Source organism: Crotalus tigris, unplaced genomic scaffold (assembly GCF_016545835.1).
Source record: "Crotalus tigris isolate CLP2741 ecotype Arizona unplaced genomic scaffold, ASM1654583v1 scf7180000018553.2237530, whole genome shotgun sequence".
Classification (NCBI taxonomy): domain Eukaryota; kingdom Metazoa; phylum Chordata; class Lepidosauria; order Squamata; family Viperidae; genus Crotalus; species Crotalus tigris.
In genome coordinates, this window is record NW_024097074.1 from 299,783 (window position 1) to 323,115 (window position 23,333).

The 23,333-nt window shown below is 37.0% G+C and overlaps 1 protein-coding gene across 5 annotated transcripts in view; it reads right to left on the bottom strand.

Moving 5' to 3' along the window:
• CNKSR2 (connector enhancer of kinase suppressor of Ras 2) overlaps positions 1-23,333 on the bottom strand; it is a 200,986-nt gene that overhangs the window by 36,549 nt on the left and 141,104 nt on the right. For all 5 annotated transcript variants that reach the window (XM_039354439.1, XM_039354441.1, XM_039354440.1 and 2 more), the window contains 3 exons: positions 8,512-8,579; positions 7,448-7,548; positions 2,587-3,118 (listed from right to left, as the gene is read on the bottom strand). In XM_039354439.1, the coding sequence (XP_039210373.1) occupies positions 2,587-3,118; positions 7,448-7,548; positions 8,512-8,579 (701 nt within the window). The remainder of the gene's footprint in view (positions 1-2,586; positions 3,119-7,447; positions 7,549-8,511; positions 8,580-23,333) is intronic.

Below are 23,333 nucleotides of genomic sequence, written 5' to 3' on the forward strand. Positions count from 1 at the left end.
GTCTCCATACCTATTTAATTATATAATCATTCTTGTTTCTATCATGTCCATATACATTAGACATTGCCTTTTGTTCCCTATATTTGTCTTTTCTCCTTAGGATTTGATCAACTTAATTCAACCACATTTCTCACTTTCCTCTCAATCCACTAACTTTTTCTACATTTATTTGCTTTGTAATTTGTTTTGTATCTCATACATTTTCTCCATTCAATCAAATATCTCAACATATTTATTTTGTATTAGTTACATTGTATTCAGTTGAAATTCATTTATCATTCACACATTCTCAACAAATCAGGCACATTTTTATTCTATTATAATACATATTACTTGATACCATTTTATAGCCTGGGACATCCAAAACATTGTGTCATTTATGTATCTTTATTATACTAAAGTGATTTATTATCACTGAAGTCTATCCTATCCAGAATTTCTTGAAAACAAATCAATGGGATGATTTACATACAGGTAGTCCTTGACTTACAATCATTCATTTAGTGACCATTCAAAAGTGACTTATGGCTGTTTTTCACACTCATGACTCTTGCATTATCAACAGTGGTCACATGATCACAATTTGGATGCTTGGCAACTGGCATGTATTTATTATGGTGGTTGTAGTGTCCTGGGGTCATGTGATCATATTTTATGACCTTCTGACAAGCAAAGTCAATGGGGAAGCCAGATTCACTTAACAATCATGCTACTAATTTAATAAATGCAGTAATTCACTTAACAATTGTGTCAAGTGTGGAGGAATTTGCACGTGCAGCAAACTGCCATGCATTGCCCCCCACAAACCTCATAACCTTTTGATACCCTTTGTCCCAAGGAAGCAGCCAAAAGATCACCCCCTTTTGACTTAATATCTTACCTACCTAAATAATATGCTTTAAGTTCCCCCTTGTCTCTTCCTGTCTTTATCTCTTCTTGTCTTTATCAGTTCTTTCTCCTTTTCTAATTTACCTGTATTTGTTTTTACCTGCTCTCAACAGGTAATGTGTTACTAGAAAATAATTGCTTATATGAAGGAATTTTTCAATTACTTTATGTCAACAACTAAAGGTTAAACTTCTAAATGTAAAATGTCAGCAGTTAATGGTAAAGCCTATGTATGTAAAAAGTATATAAGAAACAATAAACTCAGAGTTTAAAAAGCTGTGTGAAGCTGTATCATACAGCTTCAAACCTCTGCTCAAGACATGCTTGAGTCTTTTTCTTAGCATCGTTACAGTCAAGAAAGGGGCAAAGCTCTCTTAACAATTGTCTTGCTGACCAATGAAATTTTTGGCTCAATTGTGGCCATAATTTGAGAACTACCTGTACTACCTACCTGTAGTAAGATATTAGCCAACAATTCATCAGGGAGCTACAAAAAAACTATGACTGTTCTACATAAGGAGATGCTATTATTATTTTATACATCCCTTTTTATAGCAACCATTTTCCTTCTTTGATGTATAGTGAGTACAATGTTGTTAGCCACAGAAAATATATGAAGATTTCAAACCTTCATTCATGTATGTGAAAATGTAATAGTTGTAAGCTTGGAAATTATAACTATGTTTCTCAAAAAATTCCATTTGCTTTTGAATGTAAGGTTACTATTAAAGACAGTTAGGCAGAACAATAAAAATTTAGCAGCCCAACTGCTATGCACAGTGCTTTAAAAAAAAAAAAAAAAGGTGCCGGAACTCACATACATCATACAACCTTCCTTGCCTACCCTATAAGGTTCCATCCAAAAAAGGTGCCGGAACTCCGTTCTGGGCGTTCTACGAGAAAAAAAGCCTTGGCTATGTATGTGTATATGTATATGTGTGTGTATACAGAGCAAGTAAGAATCAGTAATGTGGATATAACATTGGTAACCATAGTAATAAGGCTTCAGCTTCTGCATACAGCAATTAATATATTTATACTTTATATATGTTTTTTTTACTGAACTCAGCACAGCAAATATTGCAATAGTGGAGAAAAAGTCTTTTACTGGACATTTATTTTTTAAATTAGCATCCAGTTAGAATTAATTATTTCCTTCGTCTGGCTGTACAACTGTACAAATACATCCAATAAACTATTCTAAGAAAACAACATGCAATCTACAAGCTGCTCATTAACTACTATGTTATAAAGACTATGAGCATATTTTTCAAAAAAAAGATTACATGTGTCATCCTAAACATTTCTTCACTGCTTTATGAAATGAAACCTTAACAAATGGAAGGGGCTCATATTCCATGAAATATTTGCTTTCCAAAATTCTGCAGATCCATTCATAAAAAAATAAACTACCATACTCAAATCATACATATGTCAGCAAGGATGTGGCCAAATAAGACTAATTTTAAAAGTCTCACAGAAAGTATGACAATGCCTTCATTAATTACTATGCAGCAAATAAAGTTTTGAAATATAGTCTATGAAGTATTGTGCATAACTACAATATATCTAAAGAAACTATTTCTACCATGTGCAGAACAAAGTAAATTTGAAACCATAAATTTAATCCAATTTTTCTTAGTATTCAATTATTTCTATGAAAATTGTTTTAATGATGGCAATATGATTCATGCTTACTTTCATCTACTTGATTTTCTTCTGCAATTTTTCCTCCTTGTTCCTCTTCTTCTTGCTCTTTTTGTGGCACTTCTTCTTGATGGCTTGAAGTACTGACAGAAAGTGTATGGCAGCAATGGTTGAACCCACCATCCCGTGGCAGAGTGTAACTACGGGGCTTTCCCCCATTCCCATTTAAAACTTGTATTCGTTCACTTTCTAATGGAAAAGGGCCATAGTGATCCTGCAGATGACATTTCTGGGTAGGAAGAGTTGATTGCCGCCTGTGTTCTGGAGAGATAACAGCTGAGTCAGAAAATACCGAATCCTCAAGGGGCAGAGTCTGAAGGTAGTGTAACCCTGAGCTTGTCAGTGGTGTTTCTATTAAATCCTGCCAAGACCGTCGCTGGCTTGCTGTTTTGCGGATGGGAGAATCAGTAGTACTTCCCACTGGCTCTTGACGGAATTCTTCATGTGAAGATTGAGACTGGGAAGTTTCAGTAGATGACAGTCGACTGTGCTTTGGTTCCACAAAAGGACTTGCACAACTCATCTGCAACAGAAATTTACATTCTGCCTTGAAGACAATGGTAAAATAAGTATATAATATACATTTAAGTAACTAGTTATACAGTACATTCCAGCTCACTTAGTTATATATTCATTTTTTAAAGCATGCGTATCAGGAATATGCATTAAAGGCTTCTGGTTTGTCATGCGGCCGCCATGGATGGCTGGGAGACTTGCTCTCTCTCTCCCCCGTTCAGTTTTGCATCACTGGGGGGCACTGAAAAGGGCCAAAAGTCACCCCGAAGAGGCGACCAACAAGAAGGGGCTTTCGCTGGATTGCGGGAGAGCAACTCTCCCATCAGAGCAGGCGATCCCTCCAAACCGGTGGACAAAAGGACCGGCCATAGAAATATGGCTCATCCCTAGGTTGCTAACAGCCAAAGTCACATTACCATCTAGCAACTTCAAAGCAGCGTGGACAGGACTGGGTGAGGTTTGCTTCTCTTACATCCTAATTACTTAATTACTTCCATAAGCTGCTAAAGTACTTTCCCCCCTGTGGTGAGGGAAGGGGGATTCTAGCCCTCCCTCCAGAAACAGCAGAAATTAACCACTTGGGAGTTTAAAACATTGGAAAAATACTGGGATCCTAATTGGAATTCTATTTCCTAAAATTGGTGGATTATAAGATTTGTAACTTTCTACTCTCTACAGTATATTTTTTTTCTCTGATTTTCACTCTAATTACTATTAAAGATTTGGGAGTTTTTCCTCTTAAAATAGAGGGGGGGAACTAAAACGATCCAACTAACTCTGAGAAGTAACCTGCTATTCTTCAAGAGACTTGTTGACAGCTTTGAAAATAGATAAGATATAAAGCAACCTTGAAACACCATCTGCAAAAAACTCAGCTCAGCTCCCCATTTGGTGAACTTTCTGACTGTAAGTTTCTTTTTTTTGAGTTTAATATACTAAAATGAAAGAGGAACAGGAATGGATTTCTTCTACAGAAGAAGTATAGGAACAAATTCTTTGTATGTTAAAAGCGATGATCCAAACTTTACATATAAGTCTGGATATCCAAACTCAACCTATGACTTCAACCAAAGAATTATCTATACAGAATTCTATAGAGAAAGTGAAACAACTAAGTGCTATGACAGAAGACTTAGATACTCAACAAATACAGACAATGGAAAACACAAAAAAGAAACTGATAATAGAGAACTAGGAAAGGACTTTTCTTATAAATCAGAAGGAATTTGAAGATAAAAAAGAAAAACAGATGAGAGAAAAGATAAATACTTCGGGACAACTGCATCGAACTGGAAAAACAAAGAGACTACCAGCTAAATCAACTAGTCCCCTAAGAAAACATCAACTGGACGCTCCTATCAACATCAAACAATAGCCACAACAATACAAGGAGATTTTTTTGATAATTTAAAGGCAAAGATAAGAAAAATGACCTGGCAGAGAAAAAAAGCTAGAATAAGATTGAAAAAGATTGGGGTTTTGATCTATACATGAGATCTAAAATAGAATATATCTAAATGGATAGAATATGTATTCTGAACACAATATTGTAACAATTTGAGATAAAGAAAATTTTGGTCACATAAAATCTAGAAATATATTGAAATAAGAATATTATACTGTGTTATTAGATTGGTAAGATAGATGGTAGAATTTATATACAGTACAAGGTGTATATTTTAAATATTAGAATGTATGAGGAATTGTGATAAAGGAATTGTGTTTAATTAAAAATCTGGCAAAAATAAATATTAACTGTTAAATTAAAATATTAAGGGAAAATTAACCATCAGGTTACTGATTGGCTAAAAGTTTGAATGTTTACAAATAACTAAGATTTGAATTTAAGATACTGTTATGAGTTGAGACAAAGGTTAAGTAAAACTTAGAAGTATAAATACTAATAATTAAATTTGTATATGGGTTTGTGGTATAAATGTTGGTGGTTTATTTTTATTTTTTTTTCTCTTTCTGGAAAGGAAGAAAGAAAGGAAGTAGAAGGAAGATAAGAAAAAAAATTATTAGCCCCAAATGTGAGATACGAGACTTAGAAATTGGGATCATTTAAAATCTGGAAATGATAAAGATTAAACTTTAAACTTAAATATCAATGGGAAATTAAAGTTAAGAAAAACTTACTAGATTATTGTCTAAAAGGTGGAATGTCAAATTAATTAAGATATGTATAGACTGAAGATTATGATGAATATTAAAAAGGTACTTTTTGTTTGATTGATAGAATAAGAACTGTATTGGTTCGAACATGACAGTAGATATTATGGGAGAAAGAGAGGGAATTAGTTGTTGTAATACTTTGAGATTTGTACTGATGATATTCAAATGTAATGGAATTACTGTGCTCAGCTGCCACGCTACTCTTCAAATATGTAAATGTAATATTATAAAATTAATAAAAACTTGGGAAAAAAAGGAATATGCATTAAAAATGAACTGCTTTATAAAGATAATTCAGAAAATGTCCTTCAGACTGCTCTGTTAATTGTAAATCACAGAATTTAAAGCAAACACATCCTTGCTATTTCTTGAGAAGTCATATTTCTTAAAAAGATATGTCACATAAAAATGCACATTGCAAGAGACTAGAAGTTATAAGCATTGGGCCCTGAGGATATGTTTACCACTGGAGGTAGGATAAGAAGATCTCATTCCTTTGCCATTTCTCTCCTTGATTCTAGTTTTTTATATAGTTTTTCAAATTTTAATTGTTTTTATACAGTATTTATCTTTTTACTGTTTTTGTAAGCTGTCCAGAGTCATCTTATTGGTGAGATGGCATATAAATTTAGTTAATTAATTTTATCTGCATCTCCATTATTGATTAGTTTGTATATTTTATTTAATTTTATCTATCTCTCAAATAATGTGCTTCAAACTTTAAGATGTAGGATAAAATGTATATAATCCAACATAATTTGATTAAGACAATTATTTATTTATTTTTTAAAAAATTAGCTTTTGGCTCCAACTGATATATTAATATGGGTATTAATAAGAACCAGTAATATATCAGAAGGACAGCCTATAATCATTGATTTCAGATTTGAAATCCCCATCAGAGCTTATGAGATCCTTAGCTGCTACAGGCCAGGAAGCAGACCCAGGAAAAGGACCTCAGCATTCATTAGTAACTTTGAAATTCTGTTACATGAGCCCAGTTTTGTAGCAGTTGCAAACCTATTTTCATCTGATTTCTTTGCACTTTCTAACATTTTTAATAACTTGCCTTTTAATTTCTTTTATTTATGTGAAGATTGCTGAAAATTATTTTGATTTGACTACTCAGAACAACATCAATAAAAAAACTCACTCACTTCTGTGGTACTGGCAGGAATGAAATTAAAAAGAAAACTGAACAGGTAAAATTGAACTACTGAAGGCAAGAACTGAACAGATATAGCACATCTATGTTTAATTATCCTGCTTAATTATCCAGTAAATTATATGCCACTTTTGAATCAGAGCCAGATGAACATTATTTCTGTAAATATTAATAATAGTTAGAATCATCACTTCTTTAGAACCACTAAGTTAGTAGCAGCTTCTAAATTTATTAACTTCTTAATAATAAACTTCTTAACTTTCTAAAAATAATAACTTAAAAGAAATAACATTATTTATTGCGGTGCCAAGGTTTTTATAGAGTAAAGGGTTCTTTACCAAAACTTCCTGGAAGGACCATATGGTCACATATACAGTAATTGCTCTGGTAATTATATGTAAGCATTTCTTATCTTAAAAGACTTGGATGCTGCTGGAAATGGCTTTTAGAATTGTTTAAAATACAGAATACAACATCCGGCTATCTTGTAAGTTTAAGAACATCCTTCTTCCAAGTTATTTTTTTTCCAAGTAAAAGGTTAAGGAATTAATATATTTTCATTTGAAGATACCTACATATATACATACATTCCTGAAAAATATTACATACTGGTCAAAGTGATCTTGCTTGTATTTTAGTTAAGTTTGGCAATTTGCAATTAAAACTAGTTCTTTTTTTGATATTCCAAGATTTTAACAAATGCTGCTCTGCTATTTAAATGGCAACTGGAAACTTTATCAGCTTTAGCTAATACTTTACTTCTATTGCCCTTGTTTCTGTACTGATTTAGGCTTTTTGCCTATATTTTGATAGAAAAAATGTACAAGCAGGATTCCCTTGAAGCAAGTATCTACAAAAGTTAATTTGGATATCATCCATCATGAATACCCATATGTGCTGTAAATAGGTGGTACTTGAATTTGAAAGCATTTCTAAACAAGATTTATGCAGACAGCTCTGAATAATGACAACTAATTATTATACATAATCACTTACTGAAGGAGGTCGTGGATATGTGTCATATGGTGGAGGTGGACTGTCTTGTTTAGGTGTTGAAGGTGTGTCTGCTTCTTCCTTATCACTTTCACTCCAATAATCTAAACAAATTAGAAAGCCAGATACTTGATTTACTGTGAAACAAATGCTGACAAGTGTTTAAGTAGCATCGGAGCTATAAAAATGCCTAAAAATAAATTAATAAAAAAATACAGATTTGTAACATAAACGTGGCATGATTTTCCCATTAAGAAATCATTTAGACAAGTGATTTCAGCAATTCTGCTGAAATTTAAGATTGCAAATATGTCTCTATGTTAGACCTTCAGATATTATCAGTTGCTGCTTAAAATAGAGAGGAATATATCAGACTTAACAAGAGATAGTGTAGCTGTAGAGAAGAGTGATGTGTTTTGAAAACTTCACCAGATTTTTAAAATACAAGAAGAATAGATAAAAAGTAACTCATTATCTTGAGAGGTTCACAATAAAAATTAATATCAGGGTTCACATTAGGTGAAGGGATGGTTATATATCTTTCTAGTCACATAATACAGAAAATGGTTTACTATCCAGAATGCTTTTGGATACTATTTGTTTAAATTTGTGTCCTCATTAGAGATAAGAATGAAGCTAAATAAAAATATATATTTACTTCAGTACACAGACTGTTTGTTCTCCAGGATTTTAATTCCAGTTGTTATTTTTTTCCATATCTTTCCAAGTCAACATTCTTGGTGCCTTGGAAGCAATCTGGCCGTAATGGCTTTTTCTAGCATAAGAAGTATTCTGCCTTCCCAGCTTAATTTCCCACACTATTGCCTTCCAGATTTTCTCCTTGCCTTCTACTTCCAAGTCTGGAGGTGTCAGGTGCTTCTCTCCCTAATACTTTCTGGATATGAATGGCCAGAAGGCAATACTCTTGCTCAGCCTTCCTTCTTCAGAAGAAGGAATATTCTTACTTAAGAAATACTGCAATGCATTTTCTAGACCGCATAGGAAAAAAAACCCAATTCATTTTCACTAGGGGGTAAACTGAAGTAGTTAAGCAATTAACTTTTTACCTTGTTCTTGTTTGATCCTTTCCCTTTCTGCATATCCAGCAGTAAGCATATTAATTCTGTTCAACCACCTGAAATAACATGTTTATTGAGTTACCGACATGACTGACACATTTATAGGACATTTATTAAAACTATAAAACATCTGGATAAGATCAAGACAGCAAAGCTCTTTGCTAATTTAATATTTAGTCTTCAGTAAGTTAAACTTTAAAAATGTTTCAAGATATTGAAAGCTCCTCTAAATTTATTTTTTACAGATGCTAAATTATCTTAACTATTATTCATCATACCATGAAGTTTAAACATAAAGTGGTTTTGTATCTTCCTTTTGCTAAAGTTCATGAATCAAGTACTAAAACAAAATAGATACAATTGAGGGCATTAAACAGGGAAAGGTAAGGAATCCCCTTCTATGTTAAAAGATTTAACTGAACTGAAGCAATATTGATAGTACTGAGAGAGATAACAAGTCTATTATGCTAACCTGCACATTTTTTTGTATTATCATTATCCAGAAACAACAATTAAATCAGGTTCTGAGCACCCAATACTATTGTCAACATGATAATCACATGTAGTAAAATTGGACCTCTTTTCGATTTATCAGGATTATCAATTTACTATTATTATTAGATTTCTATTCTGCCTTGAGAGAGAGACAGGAAGACAGAGAGGGAGGGGGAGGGGAGGGAGGGAAGGAGAGAAAGAGAGAGAGAGAGAGAGAGAGAGAGAGAGAGAGAGAGAGAGAGAGAGAGAACTGTAGACAGTGAAGATACTTAATGCTTATGCTTCCTATGTTTCCCACAACAACCATCCTGTGAAGTGGGATTTTTTTTTCCTGCCAAGGTATGCAACAATATGTCCAAAGACCCTTACTTTGACATCTAACTACAAAAGTAAAATGGCAAGTTTGCATGCTGCAAAACAAAAATGGCAGATACCATCATAATATTTTCTATAGTATATCAGGACCTTAGGTAAGCCCAAGAATTTGCTCAGCTGTTCAGAAAAAAATAGAAAATAGGCTAAGGTAATAAGGGGGGGGGGGGTAAAGCAACTTGTCAAAAGCAAATAGATCAGTGTGCTTCCTTGTAAATAATTTATGACAAATATAGCTTCCAACCTTTTGTGAAGCATCACATGAAAGCCACTGTGTAAGAGTGCATTATAGATAACCTCACAGATACCTTGGAGAAAATATGTGGTAATGTTACAAAAACAAGCATTTTTAAACCAAGAAAAGAAAAAATGTGAGAAAGAAACTCACTAAGGTAAAATGAGAGAGTGGGTAGGGGAATAGGCAGGTGGGACATACAGTATTTTTCTGAAGGCAGTCAGGCTCTCAAGATTCTGTTACTATAACCTCCAGCAGTAAACTAGAATTCCAGTGAAACTTGTGGAGTCTTATTTGATCCATCTTGAAGAGCTGAATATTTATAGATTTCCAAAAATCTATTCATAAGCAAAACAAAATTGAACAAAGCAAACCAACCCCCCCAAAAAAGACAATCTGAATTTTAGATTTCAGCCTTATGAACCTATTTCTTTAAATTTGGTAGGCTTCGTATCCATAGTGAATCTACACTGTACATTTATCTTCCTTCCTTCCTTCCTTCCTTCCTTCCTTCCTTCCTTCCTTCCTTCCTTCCTTCCTTCCTTCCTTCCTTCCTTTCCTTCCCTCCCATCCATCCATCCATCCATCCATCCATCCTGCTAGGAGTTTTGCCAGTGATTACATTCCAAGAAGAGTAAAAAGATATTTAAACAATACATGAAAACGCAGTGTAACCTCTTTTCCATAATCTAATATGACATTTCTAGCATATGATACACATTATTTTTTTATTGTTTCATAATAAATTAGTGGTACAGAGACCGACTAAGGACAATACTATCAGTAACAATAATTTGTAATAATATTTTAACTATACAGAGTAAAATACACATTTCATTATAAAAGTTCATTTCATTTCACAAATGTCTTCATTTTGAAAGACATAATCTGGCTAAGACAGGAAAAATACCCCTGTTGGAAGACAAAATGATCTGATTATATCAGAACATACTGAACTATGCTACATGTTTTAGCAGTACATAGTAGAATTTCGATATGCACAAGTTGTTCTTGTTTTAATGTCAGGGAGTGAGCTACATGAAAAACATCGTAAGTACAGAAGAAAACAGGGTAGTCACTGTACAGGCTGCACAATCTAGTTTCAGAACTACAGCGTATATGCCAAGCATGCTGGTCTGTTCTTATTAGACTTATTTTGAAATTATCAATAATGGTTCTCTGCAAAAAATCATATATGAACACTGTTATCAGCATCACCCTAATTACATTAAATTATGAAGTATTCAATATTTTAGCATTTAAGGGGTCAAATATTTGAAAAATATGCATAAGTGATAAAAATCATAAGCATACTGAAAGATGAAGCATGGATAATAATTAGCAATAATTTAAAGGCTTTCCCCCCTAACATTATGTTAACTATAAAAACATTAGAAATCAGTCTATAAAATCTCTGAACTCGGATTTCCTCCAGCTAGAAAACTATACAGGCAATCCTCGACTTCAACAGTTTGGTTAGTGACCATTCAAAGTTACAACGGCACTGAAAACAGTGACTTATGACCATTTTTCACACTTACAATCTTTATAGCATCCCCATGATCATGTGATCAAAATTCAGATGCTAGGCAACTGATTCATACTTATGACAGTTGCTGTGTCCCAAAGTCATTGCAACCTTTTGACAAGCAAAATCAGTGGGGAAGCCAGATTCACTTACCATGTTACTACTGTGTTTCCCTGGTCTTATATTTTTTTGTCTCCAAAAAAGGTATTACGTCTTATTTTCAGGGAATGTCTTATTTTTCCCCGACACCCTCCTTGCCTCATGGTGGCGGCACCAATAGCCCCATCCAGCAGGAGTCTGTGTGGCTGCTGGCTCACGTTGTTTTTTTTTATTATTATTGAAAATTTTTGCAATTTTACAATAAAATCCCTCTCCCACTACCTCCCTACCCTCCCAACCCCCCCCGCTTCCCAGAGCTGAATACAGGGTTAGCTAGAACTAAAAATACAAAACATTTAAACTTAAGTAAACCTCAAACAAAAATTACATTAAAAAAAGTCCTATATATATATATATATATATATATATATATATATATATAAAAAATAAAAAGTCCAATATATATATATATATATATATATATATATAATAAAAAATACTTATTATCTTAAACTTTAAACTTTAAACATAAATTATTCAAAAACTAAATAATATCTTTTAATATCATACTTATACTGTATAAAGTTTATCCATCTTTTCCACACCAAGAGATATTTCTCTTGCGATTGATCTTTCAAATAAGCCGAAATTTTTGCCATTTCAGATAAATAAGAAACTTTAAAAAACCATTCCTCCAAAGTAGGCAAAAATTCCTTCTTCCAATATTGTCCTATCAACAACCTTGCCGCTGTAATTAAATTTAACATTAAAATAATTTCTTTATCATCACAATCAACAATAATACATAACAAAAACAATTGTGGAGTGAATTTTATCCTTCTCTTAAAAATTTTTGAATATTCCACCATATCTTTATCCAAAAAGCTTTTATACTTTTACATGACCACCAAATATGATAATACGTTGCATCCAAACAACCACATCTCCAACATTTAGGTTGCAAATTTGAATACATACGAGACATCTTTTGTGGATCAAGGTGCCATCTATAAAACATTTTATAAAAATTTTCCCGTAAGTTTTGAGCTTGCGTAAATTTAACATTCCTCAACCAAATTATCTCCCATGTTTCTAATAAAACTGGCTCATCAAAATTTTGAGCCCATTTGACCGTGCAATCTTTAACTAATTCTGTTTCTGAATCCAATTCCACTAATACATCATAAATTCTTTTTATATGAGATCGGCTTTGATCTTTAATTTGTTTCAACAAATTTTCATCCTCTCTAATCAAACCCACTTTATAATCTATCTTCCATCTTTCCAATAATTGTCTATACTGAAACCACGAATAAATAATATTTTCTTGTGCTAGTTCATCTATATGTTTTAATTGCCAATTCTTCCCATCCCAATTAAGTAATTGTTTATAAGAAATACTGTCCATCTTCACTGCTTTCCTTATTCCTTCTATTGCATGCCCCCGGATAGCCCATAATGGAATTCTTGAGTCTATTCTATAATATTTCTTCCAAACTTGAAGTAGAGAAATTCTTAAAATATGAGACTTAAAAGCCCTATCCACCTTCTTATTATAAATTAAATAGGCATGCCATCCATATAATAAATCCCACCCCTCCGAAAGGAATATATCTACATTTGTTAAATTAATCCAATCACTAATCAGTGTTAAAACCACGGAATCATAATACAATTTGAAATTCGGTACCTTGAGTCCATCTCTCTCTTGTACATCTTGTATAATTTTAAATTTTACTCTTGTTTTTTTCCCTGCCCAAATAAATTTATTAATATCTTTCTGCCATTCATCTAAACCTGCCTCGTTCTTCAGAATGAGTATCATTTGAAATAAAAAAAGAAACTTTGGCAAAACATTCATTTTGACCGCTGCTATTCTCCCCAACAAAGATAATTGCAACTTTTTCCAATCGTTTAAATCCTTTTGTACTTTAAGCCATAACCTTTCATAATTATTTTTATAGAGTTTTGCATTGGAAGCGGATAAAAATACCCCCAAGTATTTTACCTTATTAACAATTTCAAAGCCTGTCAATCTAACTAAAGTCTCCTTATCCAAATTAGTCATATTTTTGGCAATATTTTAGTCTTATTATTATTAACTTTGAAACCAGAGACTTGTCCAAATTGATTTATCAATTGTAACAACTCCATTACTGAGTAAGTTGGTTGAGACAAAGTAACAACCAAATCATCTGCAAAGGCCCTTAATTTATAATTATTCTTATTAATCTCTATTCCTTTTATTTTAGACGATTCACGAATTTTAATCAACAAGATTTCCAAAGTTAAAATAAACAACAAAGGCGACAATAGACAACCCTGTCTAGTCCCCTTTTCAATTTGAAATATCTCAGATAAACCTCCATTAACTATAAGTTGTGGTGTTTGTCTTTGATAAATTGCTCGAAGAGCCTGTAAAATTTTATCTCCAACATTCATTTCCTCAACCAATCTTAACATAAATTGCCAATTTACCTGATCAAAGGCTTTCTCAGCATCTAGAAAAATCAATCCTGCAGAGATCTGATTGTTCTTATCCAAATATTCTATTAAATTGATAATTTGTCTAACATTATTCTTCATATATCTTCCAGTTATGAAACCTGTTTGATCCATGTGTATTACTTGATTCAATACAATCATAAGTCTATTAGCTGAAATTTTCGAAAAATTTTTATAGTCTACATTCAAAAGAGATATAGGTCTATAGTTTTTTGGTAAAGTAAGATCTTGATCCTCTTTTGGAATCAAAGATATAAAAGCCCTACCCCAAGACGGGGGTGTGTGTCTCTGTTCCCTGTAATATCTTATTAAAAAGTTCCTTTAAAGGTTCTATCAACTCATCTATCAAAGTTTTATAATAAATTGATGTCAATCCATCAGTGCCCGGTGCTTTACCTAGTTTTAATTGTTTAATTGCCATAATAATTTCATCTGTAGTAATAAGTCCATTAATCTCTTGTTTCTGATCTTTTGTTAACTTAGGAAAATGAGCATCTTGTAAATATTTATCTATATCTAAACCCTGTACTTTCTTGCCCATATATAATTTTGTATAATAATCTAAAAAAGATTTTTTAATCAATTCCTTCTGAAAAACCAATTTACCGTTATAATTTATTTTATCTATAATTCTCAACCTCTGTTTCTTCTGCAATTGGTAAGCCAGCCATCTCCCTGGCTTATTAGCATTGCAAAATGTGTTATGTTTCATATAAAGCAAATTGGTTGCAATCTGGTCCGCCATTAACGTATTAAACTGTGATTTAAGCAAATTTATAGCTACCTTTGCCTTCTCATTTGAAGGATTCAAAATTAAAACTTTTTCTTTTAATTTAATCTCATCTTCCAACTCCTTACGTTTTTGCATCTGTTTTTGCCTATAAGCCTTATTCATTTGTATCAGAACCCCACGCATATAAGCTTTACTTGCATCCCATACCATTGACATTGGAGTTCCCTTATGCATATTTAAAATAAAATATTCCTTTAAATGGTCTTTAAGTCTCTGAACATTCATTTCTTGTCTAAATAAATTCTCATTCAGCCTCCAGGATCTTCTCTCCTCTTTTTCCATGGCTAACTCCATCCACACAGGACTATGATCTGTCAATGTCCTTGGAAAAATCTTTACATTCTTTACCCTAAAATATAAATCCGTTGTGATAAAAAAAAATCAATTCTTGAAAAAGATTGATGTCTATCAGAAAAAAAAGTAAAATCTCTCTCTTCCATATTATGTTCTCGCCAGTAATCTCGCAACTCCCAGTCCTCTTTCAAATCAAAAAAAGCCTTAGGTAATTTAGCCTGTTTAAAAGAAGTAGAAAGTCCTTTTTTATCTCTATGTGTATCCAATCTCCCATCAGTATAACAGATCTATAATCCAATAAAGTCAATTTTTGGTGTAAGAGCCTGTAAAATTGTTCTTGTTGTTGATTTGGAGCATACAAACCCACTAAAAGTATTTTTTTACCATACATTCCCACTTCAATCATTACATATCTCCCTTGAGGATCGGAATCTAGTAAAGAAGCTGATAAATTTTGTTTAACATAAATGACTACACCCCCTTTTTTCCCAGAAGCAAAGGATACAAAATGAGATCCCAATCAAGAATTAACTAAATATTTTTGGTCTTTAGAAATAATATGGGTTTCCTGCAGACAAATAATATCATTGTTATGTTGCTTCAAATAATGAAATATTTTCTTCCTTTTCTGTGGAGAATTAAGGCCATTAACATTCCAGGTCAGGAGCATTGCCATCTCCTCCATCCATTAGCCTAGAGAAGACTACTTGGAGATCTGCCATCGAGGATTGCACTGATGATCTCTTAGGTCTTGCTCCTCCCACAGGCTCAGAAACAAATTCTTGTGAAACTTCTTTAACCTCCTTCTTCTATTGTTCCTTTTCCTTACGCTTATGTGCTGCTCGAGTCATTCTCTGCTCCTTCATCTCAGCTTGTTGGTACCACTCAGCCTGTATTTTCCCAGCTTTCATCAATACAGCTTCTTCAGACTGCTGTTCTACCTCCTTTTCTTCCAAAACTTTTAACATTATAAGTGGTGATGAGCGCGCTCCCAGGACCGAAGTATAAAACTCTCTTGCTTTGAAAACAGTATTAAGTTTATAACGTGTCCCTGCGTGACTCACCACAATTCCAGTCGGAATATCCCATCTGAATGACATCTGCCTCTTTTTAAGTTCATCTGCTAAAAAAGCAAACTCTTTTCTTCTTCTTAGAATTTTAGATGGGATCTCCTTTAAAATTATTACATCTTGTGCAGCAATCTGAAATCTCTTGTTATAAAAAGCTTGTATAATTTCATTGCGTAAAGATCTGGTTCCGGCTAATGAAACACTTCAAAGAACTTCCAGGCATTGATTTCCCTAAAAGTCTTTTATTGATTCAAAATGTTGGCACAGGCATAACGGGGTCTATGCTAAGATCTAAGTTCTCTTCCTTTGAGCAGTTAAATTATCAGCATGTTCCCTCCCTAAATTAGCTGTCATATATCACATTATCCAATTAGGGTGAAGGTCAAAGGTTTCCTTTCTCTTTCTTCCCTGGGCTTTACCCCCACCCTCTTCTGCTCTGTATTAACCCCAAAAATACCAGACAGTTTTGCATATTGTCAAAGCAAGAATATACAGTATTTGCAGTGTTGACATCCGCCCCCCGCTTACAAGGACAGATCCTATAAAGTAAACAAAAGCATATGTTAAGGGTTATCTTTCGGTTTGTTGGGGTGTTTTGACCAATCTGTCAGCTTTCACTTCACTCGATTTCACCCAGGTGGCTTCAGACATTGTATTAGGTACTGCAAATTCCCTTTAAAAATTCTAGAGTCAAGAATACGTTTTACTTCATAGTGGATCTGTCCCGCGACTACGAGGGGCCCAGGTGACTTCTTCAGAGGAGGTCTTAAAGTGGAGCCCCGATAAGGCTTCAACAAGCTACAATGGAAAACTGGGTGAATTTTCCCTAAAAGTCTAGGGAGTTTTAGTTCTACTGTGACTTGATGATCCTTACTATGGGGAAAGGCCCCAAGAATTTTGGTCCCAATTTCTTGCTGGGCAATTTGAGGCGTAGATATTTAGTTGACAGATAGACCTTTTCCCCAACTTGGAATGTTCTTTGGAGAGCCCTCTTTTTATCAGCCTGCTTTTTATAGGTTTCAAAAGTCTTTTTTAAAGCAGTTTTTGTGTTTCTCCAAACTTCTTCCCACCCCCTCACCCACTGATCAAGTGTCTGGGAAGCAGAGGGCAACTGAGGATATTCAGGTATCCTGAACTCTTTTCCTGTGGCCACTCTGAAAGGCGTGTAGCCAGTGCTGCTGTACACAGAATTATTGTACGCCACCTCCGCAAAAGGGAGGAGATCAGTCCAGTTCGTCTGTTGATAAGAAACGTAGCATCTAAGATATTGCTCCACCATTTTGTTAGCGGCTTCTGCGGCCCCATTGGTGGCCGGATGAAAAGCAGATGATAAACCTTGAGATGATCCAATTAATGTAAGGAAACTTCTCCAAAATTTCGCTGAGAACTGCACCCCCGTCTGAAATTATTCACTTAGGGGCGCCATGCAGCTGGCAGATATGTTTCAGGAACAATTTTGTCAGTTGTTGGGCAGATGTGAGTTCTTTGCAGGCGATGAAATGAGCCTGCTTTCAGAACAGGTCTATTACAGTCCAGATGACAGTATTCCCACTACTTTCAGGTAGGTCTACTATAAAGTCCATAGCTATTTCTTCCCAGGGTTGAGAAGGGTCTGCCACCAGCTGCAGTAACCCAGGGATTTTCCCTGGGATTCTTTTCATTGTGGCACATACAGTACAACTTTTTACATAGTTTTCCACATCCTTTTTCAGCCACGGCCACCAAAATTGCCAGCGGGTCAGGTGTAGCGTTTTCAAATATCCAAAGTGTCCAGCCTGTTTTACATCGTGGCTGTGTTTGAGAGAATTAAGACAAAGGGCTTCTGGTAAATATAGCTTCCCCCCTTTGTAAGCCTGCACGTTAGGGAGGTTTGAATATCTTTGAACCATTGGTCGGTGAGGAGCTCTCGTTTTATTTTCTTTACTCCAAGGTCATCAGGATTGGGGACCCTGCGAGGTGTAAGTTGAGCAGCAGTTTGTGGATTGGGAATAATTGCCTCGTTAACCTCCTCTCATTCGCTTTTGTATTGGGGTAACCGGGATAGCACATCAGCTAGGAAGTTCTTTCCTCCTGGTATGTACTTTAGAGTGAAGTTGAAGCGGTTAAAGTACTGTACCCACCGTACTTGCTTTGGGGACAATTTGCGGGGAGTTTTCAGTGCTTCTAGATTTTTGTGATCTGTCCATACCTCAAATGGCACCTTGCTCCCTTCTCGATAGTGTCGCCAGTTTAATAGCGCCCATCTAATTGCGAAGGCCTCTTTCTCCCAGATTGCCCATCTCTGCTCGCTCTCAGTAAATTTCTTAGAGGTGTAGGCACAGGGTTGCAGGATCCCATTTTTGTTCTTTTGCACTAACACAGCTCCAACTGCTACATCGCTGGCGTCGGCTTGAATCACAAAGGGTTCCCCTGGGCAGGGGTGCTTTAGGACCGGTTCAGCAGCAAATAGTCTCTTTAAATTCTCAAAAACTGTTTGACAGCCCATTGTCCAGGCTAGTGGTTGGCCCGGTTGCAGCTTCCTTCCTCCTTTGCCTACTTTTAGTAGTTCTGTAAGGGGTAGGGCAATCTCAGCAAAAGAGGGGATGAATTGGCAATAAAGGTTGGCAAAACCCAGAAAGCTCTGGAGCTGTTTGCGAGTCTTTGGGGGCTGCCATTCGATTATAGCTTTCACCTTGGCTGGATCCATTTCAATACCCTTGTTGGAAATTCTGTAGCCAAGATAATCTAATCAGGTTTGGTGAAATTCACATTTTGACAATTTGGCATAAAGCTTGGCATTCAATAGTTTCCTTAACACTTCTCTCACCAGCTTTATGTGATCAGTCATATTCGTGCTGTATATCAGGATATCATCAAGATACACCAAACCACCTTTGTACAAGTGATCATGTAGGACCTCATTAATCAACTGCATAAATATGGCTGGGGCCCCCTGTAGTCCAAATGGCATGACTTTGAACTGATAGCTCCCCATAGGACAGTTGAAGGTAGCTCCCCATAGGACAGTTGAAGGCAGTTTTCCACTCGTCTCCCTCTTTTATTCTCACCCGGTAGTATGCCTCTCTCAAATCTAATTTAGTGAAGACACTCCCCTTAGCCAGATGGGTTAATAAATCCTTTAGGAGGGGGAGGGGGTATTTATTTTCCACACTCACAGTGTTGAGACCCTTATAGTCTACGCAGAGACGAAGAGACCCATCTTTTTTCTCTTTGAACAACACAGGGGCTCCCATGGTAGATTTGGCCCGTTCGATAAACCCTCTCGCTAGGTTTTTGTTCACATATCACTGCATCTCCTCCATTTCGACGGGGGGACATGGCATACATTCTCGGTCGTGGGAGTTTGGCTCTGGGCACCAGTTCGATGGAGCAGTCATTGGGTGTGTGAGGGGGTAGGGCATCACATTCTTTTTCACTAAATGCCTCCACCAGGTCCCAGTATTCCTTGGGGATGACTGATGCGCCTGGAGGAAGTGAGGCATCCATGTGCGCTTGCTCATTGGGTGGCCTAAGATGTCCAGCAACATCTGTTGAATCAATTGGGGGATCAGGCCCTATAGGTAGTCTCACAGTTCTCATTCCTTTCTCCCACCAGATAAACGGCTTCCATTTGTCTAACCAGGCTAGCCCTAGGACCACAGTCTCAGTCATTTTTGGAGCCACCAGGAAGCGAATAAACTCCCAGTGTGCACCTATTTCTAGGCGTAAGGGCTCAGTTAATTGTGTGACAAGAGTCCCTCCCATCAGGGAGCCATTGGCTTGTTCAAACCTCACAGGTTTGGAAAGCTGTTTTGCCCGTATGCCCATTTTCATGGCAAATGCTAGACTAATAATGCAGCGGGTGCATCCCAAATTAATAGTACGTTCAAGTCCATTTGTGCCCCAGACTTAGGGATTATAAGTTTGGCGGCCAGTGAAAAAGGCGGGATTTGTCGACTCACCATTGGGTTGTTCTGTCTTTCATCGTTGCTGTCAAAGAAGGGTAGAGCAGGGACGGGTCCACCCGGAGTCCTCCTTTGTGGGTGTGTAATACGGGCGATAGGTTCCTGCATGAGCCGGTTGGATTTTTCTCTTGTTAGCCGCTGAGCAGGTTTCTTTCGGATTGGTGGTTCTGGTCTGCTCTGCAGTCGGGGGTAGGGGACTGGACAGGTGGCTGCTTGATGTCCTTCTTGTCCACACTGGAAACACTTAAAACAGTGGTTCTCAACCTTTTTAATGCCACGACCCCCAACTGGTCGTAAGTCGAGGACTACTCAACTGGTCGTAAGTCAAGGACTACTCAACTGGTACAGCACCATTTGCAGAACGGGACTTTTGGCGGGCTCAGCAGGGCAGAGACAGCCTGGACAATTCTTATTGGCTTTCAAAAGCCAATAGAATAAAAGGGAGTAGCACAGCTAAGGAAAAGGGGAAAAAATGGTGGACTGCGTTGTTTGGCGACGCCTGTGAAATAGTCGTTCGACCCCAAATGGGGTCCCGACCCACAGATTGAGAACCACTGACTTAAAGGAAGGGTGTGTAGGTAGCCTGGGTCTCTCAGCCATTGCAGTAGTTGAAGGCTTTCGTGGGGGTGATTGCTGTCCAGGTAGCTCTGGTTGCTGCTCAGGTTCGTGTGGGGGAGGCTTCTTATAGTGAGAGAGCTTAACGTCTAGCTTCACTGCTGTCTGGTACCACTCCTGTAGCCAGTCAGGTACTTCTCGATAGATACAGGCCTGAGAGAGGTGATTGTCTAATCCCTCAACGAAGTATTGAATCAGGGATTGTTCGGGCCACCCCTCTATTCGGCCTGCTATCTTGCGGAACTCTCACACGTACTCCAGGGCAGGCCTGCCGGCTTGTTTTATTTTGTGGATTTGTTCTGCTGCTTTGAGGCTTATGGATGGGTCCTCAAATCTTTCTCTCAGTCCTAGGAGGAAAAGGTGGGGATCTCCCAGTTTGGGGGCTTGCTCACTATATAGTTTGTTCAGCCATTCAGATGCTTCTCCCTCTAGGTTGGACGCAATGACATCGACCATGGCACCTGGTTCTGGGTAGAGATAGGCCCAGAGATTCAATTGAGAACGCACTTGGTTGAGGAAAAAAACCAGTTTCTCTTGGTCCCCATCAAAAGTTGCTCTGAAAGGTGGTACAATTACAGGCTGTTGCTGCTGGCCCCACTGTGGCTGCTGGTGCAACGGTTGCTGGGCTCCTCACTGCTCTTGTGGCCCCCCCCAGTTGCTGTTGGCCCCATCCTGGCTGCAGATTTATGCCCAGGGGTTGCACGTTTGGGGGCTGTGGCCAATCTCCTTGCTGTGGCTGTTCTCCCACCAGCTGCTGATCTCCTGGCTTTTGTACCACCCCAAGGCATTGCAAGGCCTCTATTAGCTGTGGCAAGTTCAGAGGACATGGATCAACCACCTGCTGGGGAGCCCAATCTCCCCATTGCTTCAGAGGACTCAGACTGCGATTCCCCCTCTCTTCAGGGCTGGAGTCCCTGGCAGGAACATCTGCAATGGAAGGGTTGTAGGCTTCTCTCTGTAGGAATTGACTTCTGGTTTTCATCTCTGAGTTTTGAAATCTTTCCAGTGACTCACCCACAACTTTGTTATCTCTCCATTCTGCTTTTGAAGTCTTTGCTCTCAGCTGAGAAATCTGCCAGATTCCTCTCTCCCCTGGCTTGCTGGCTGTCGCCCCCCCGGGGAAACTGTTGCAGCCAGGGGGCTGGCCTCAAACAATTTTTCTTTCTCCATAATGAGATCTTCCCCGAATCTTTACCAGCTCCTCTCAAGCCTAGAGGCAGTGGATGGAGTTCGGGATCCCAGGTTGTTTGAAAAGGATTGAGATCTTAGCATGTTGTTATGGTTCCGGCTAATGAAACACTTCAAAGAACTTCCAGGCATTGATTTCCCTAAAAGTCTTTTATTGATTCAAAATGTCGGCACAGGCATAACGGGGTCTATGCTAAGATCTAAGTTCTCTTCCTCTGAGCAGTTATATTATCAGCATGTTCCCTCCCTAAATTAGCTGTCATATATCACATTATCCAATTAGGGTGAAGGTCAAAGGTTTCCTTCCTCTTTCTTTCCTGGGCTTTACCCCCACCCTCTTCTGCTCTGTATTAACCCCAAAAATACCAGACAGTTCTGCATATTATCAAAGCAAGAATATACAGTATTTGCAGCGTTGACACACTTCTTCTGTGGCCGCTTGCGGCACGAGGCCACGTAGCACATCACGCCGGTGCCACAAGGCGAGGCTAGGGGGGAGCTGCCCCACATGCCCCGCATCTGCTTACCTCAGGCCTCCACAGCCAGGTCTTCCATGCCCCATCATCTGTGTTGTCTCTTAAAAATCCAGGGCTAAACAGTAATTTGGCTGAGAGGCAGATGGGGCAAAGCTGGTTCACCAGATTTTTTTTTTTTTAAAAGGCAGTGGTGATTCCCTTTCTTCCATGCGGGAACTCGCAGAGCCATGGCCCAGGTATCGTCGGCTACAGGCTGAGTGCAGCGCTTCAGCTCTTTGTATAAAAACCACACCCACAGGCAGCCTCCTAAAGTGGCCTCTGCTTCTTCCCACTTCAGCCAGTAGCCGGCTGGGTTTTCTTCCATTCTGGGCCCCTTCCAGTGCCTCATCTTCTTCCTGCTCAGCCCCAGCATCATCTCCAATGGCTACACGGGGCTGTCCACTGTCTTCTTTTTTTTTTATTGAAAGTTTTTGAATTTTACAAAACAAATCCCTTTCCCAAACCCCCCACCCTCCCATACCCTCCCCCCTCTCCCCAAACCTCCTATACCCTCCCTCGACCTTCCCAGAGCTGAGTACAGGCTTAATTAAAATTTTTCAAAAAAGATAAAAAATAAGAAAAACTTAAAACATATAAATCCTAAACAAATCTACATCTTAAATTAAACAAATTATCTATTATAATATACTAAACCTTTTCTAATATTGTACTTATATTATAATCCATCATTCTATAAAAAATCACCAAAACACAAATTTAAACATTACTTTCTTTAAATATCTATACCTACAATATAAAATCTAATCTAATCTCCCTCTTTCTTTACTCTAAAACACAAAAATAAGCATATAAACATAAGGCTGGATACTCATTTAATTAATTAAACTAAATACTTATATTTAAACTTCTTATCTAAAATTTAATTAAACAAATTAACTTCTCTTAAAAATAGTAATAGTAATAGAAAAAAAAAGATCATTTATATTATTATCCATCATTTTATAATATACTGTCTTCTTAGCCTCCACTCCCAAGCACCTGTGCTGAGTGCCTGCTAATGCCAACTTGAGCGTGGCATGGCTCAACGCCAGCATTCCCCTGGAGAAGTGCGGTGGACAGCAGGTGTGGAGCCAGTGCAGCCACTACCACCTCAAGGCCCTGCTCAACTTCTCTGCCAGGAACCTGGAGCCCGGCCA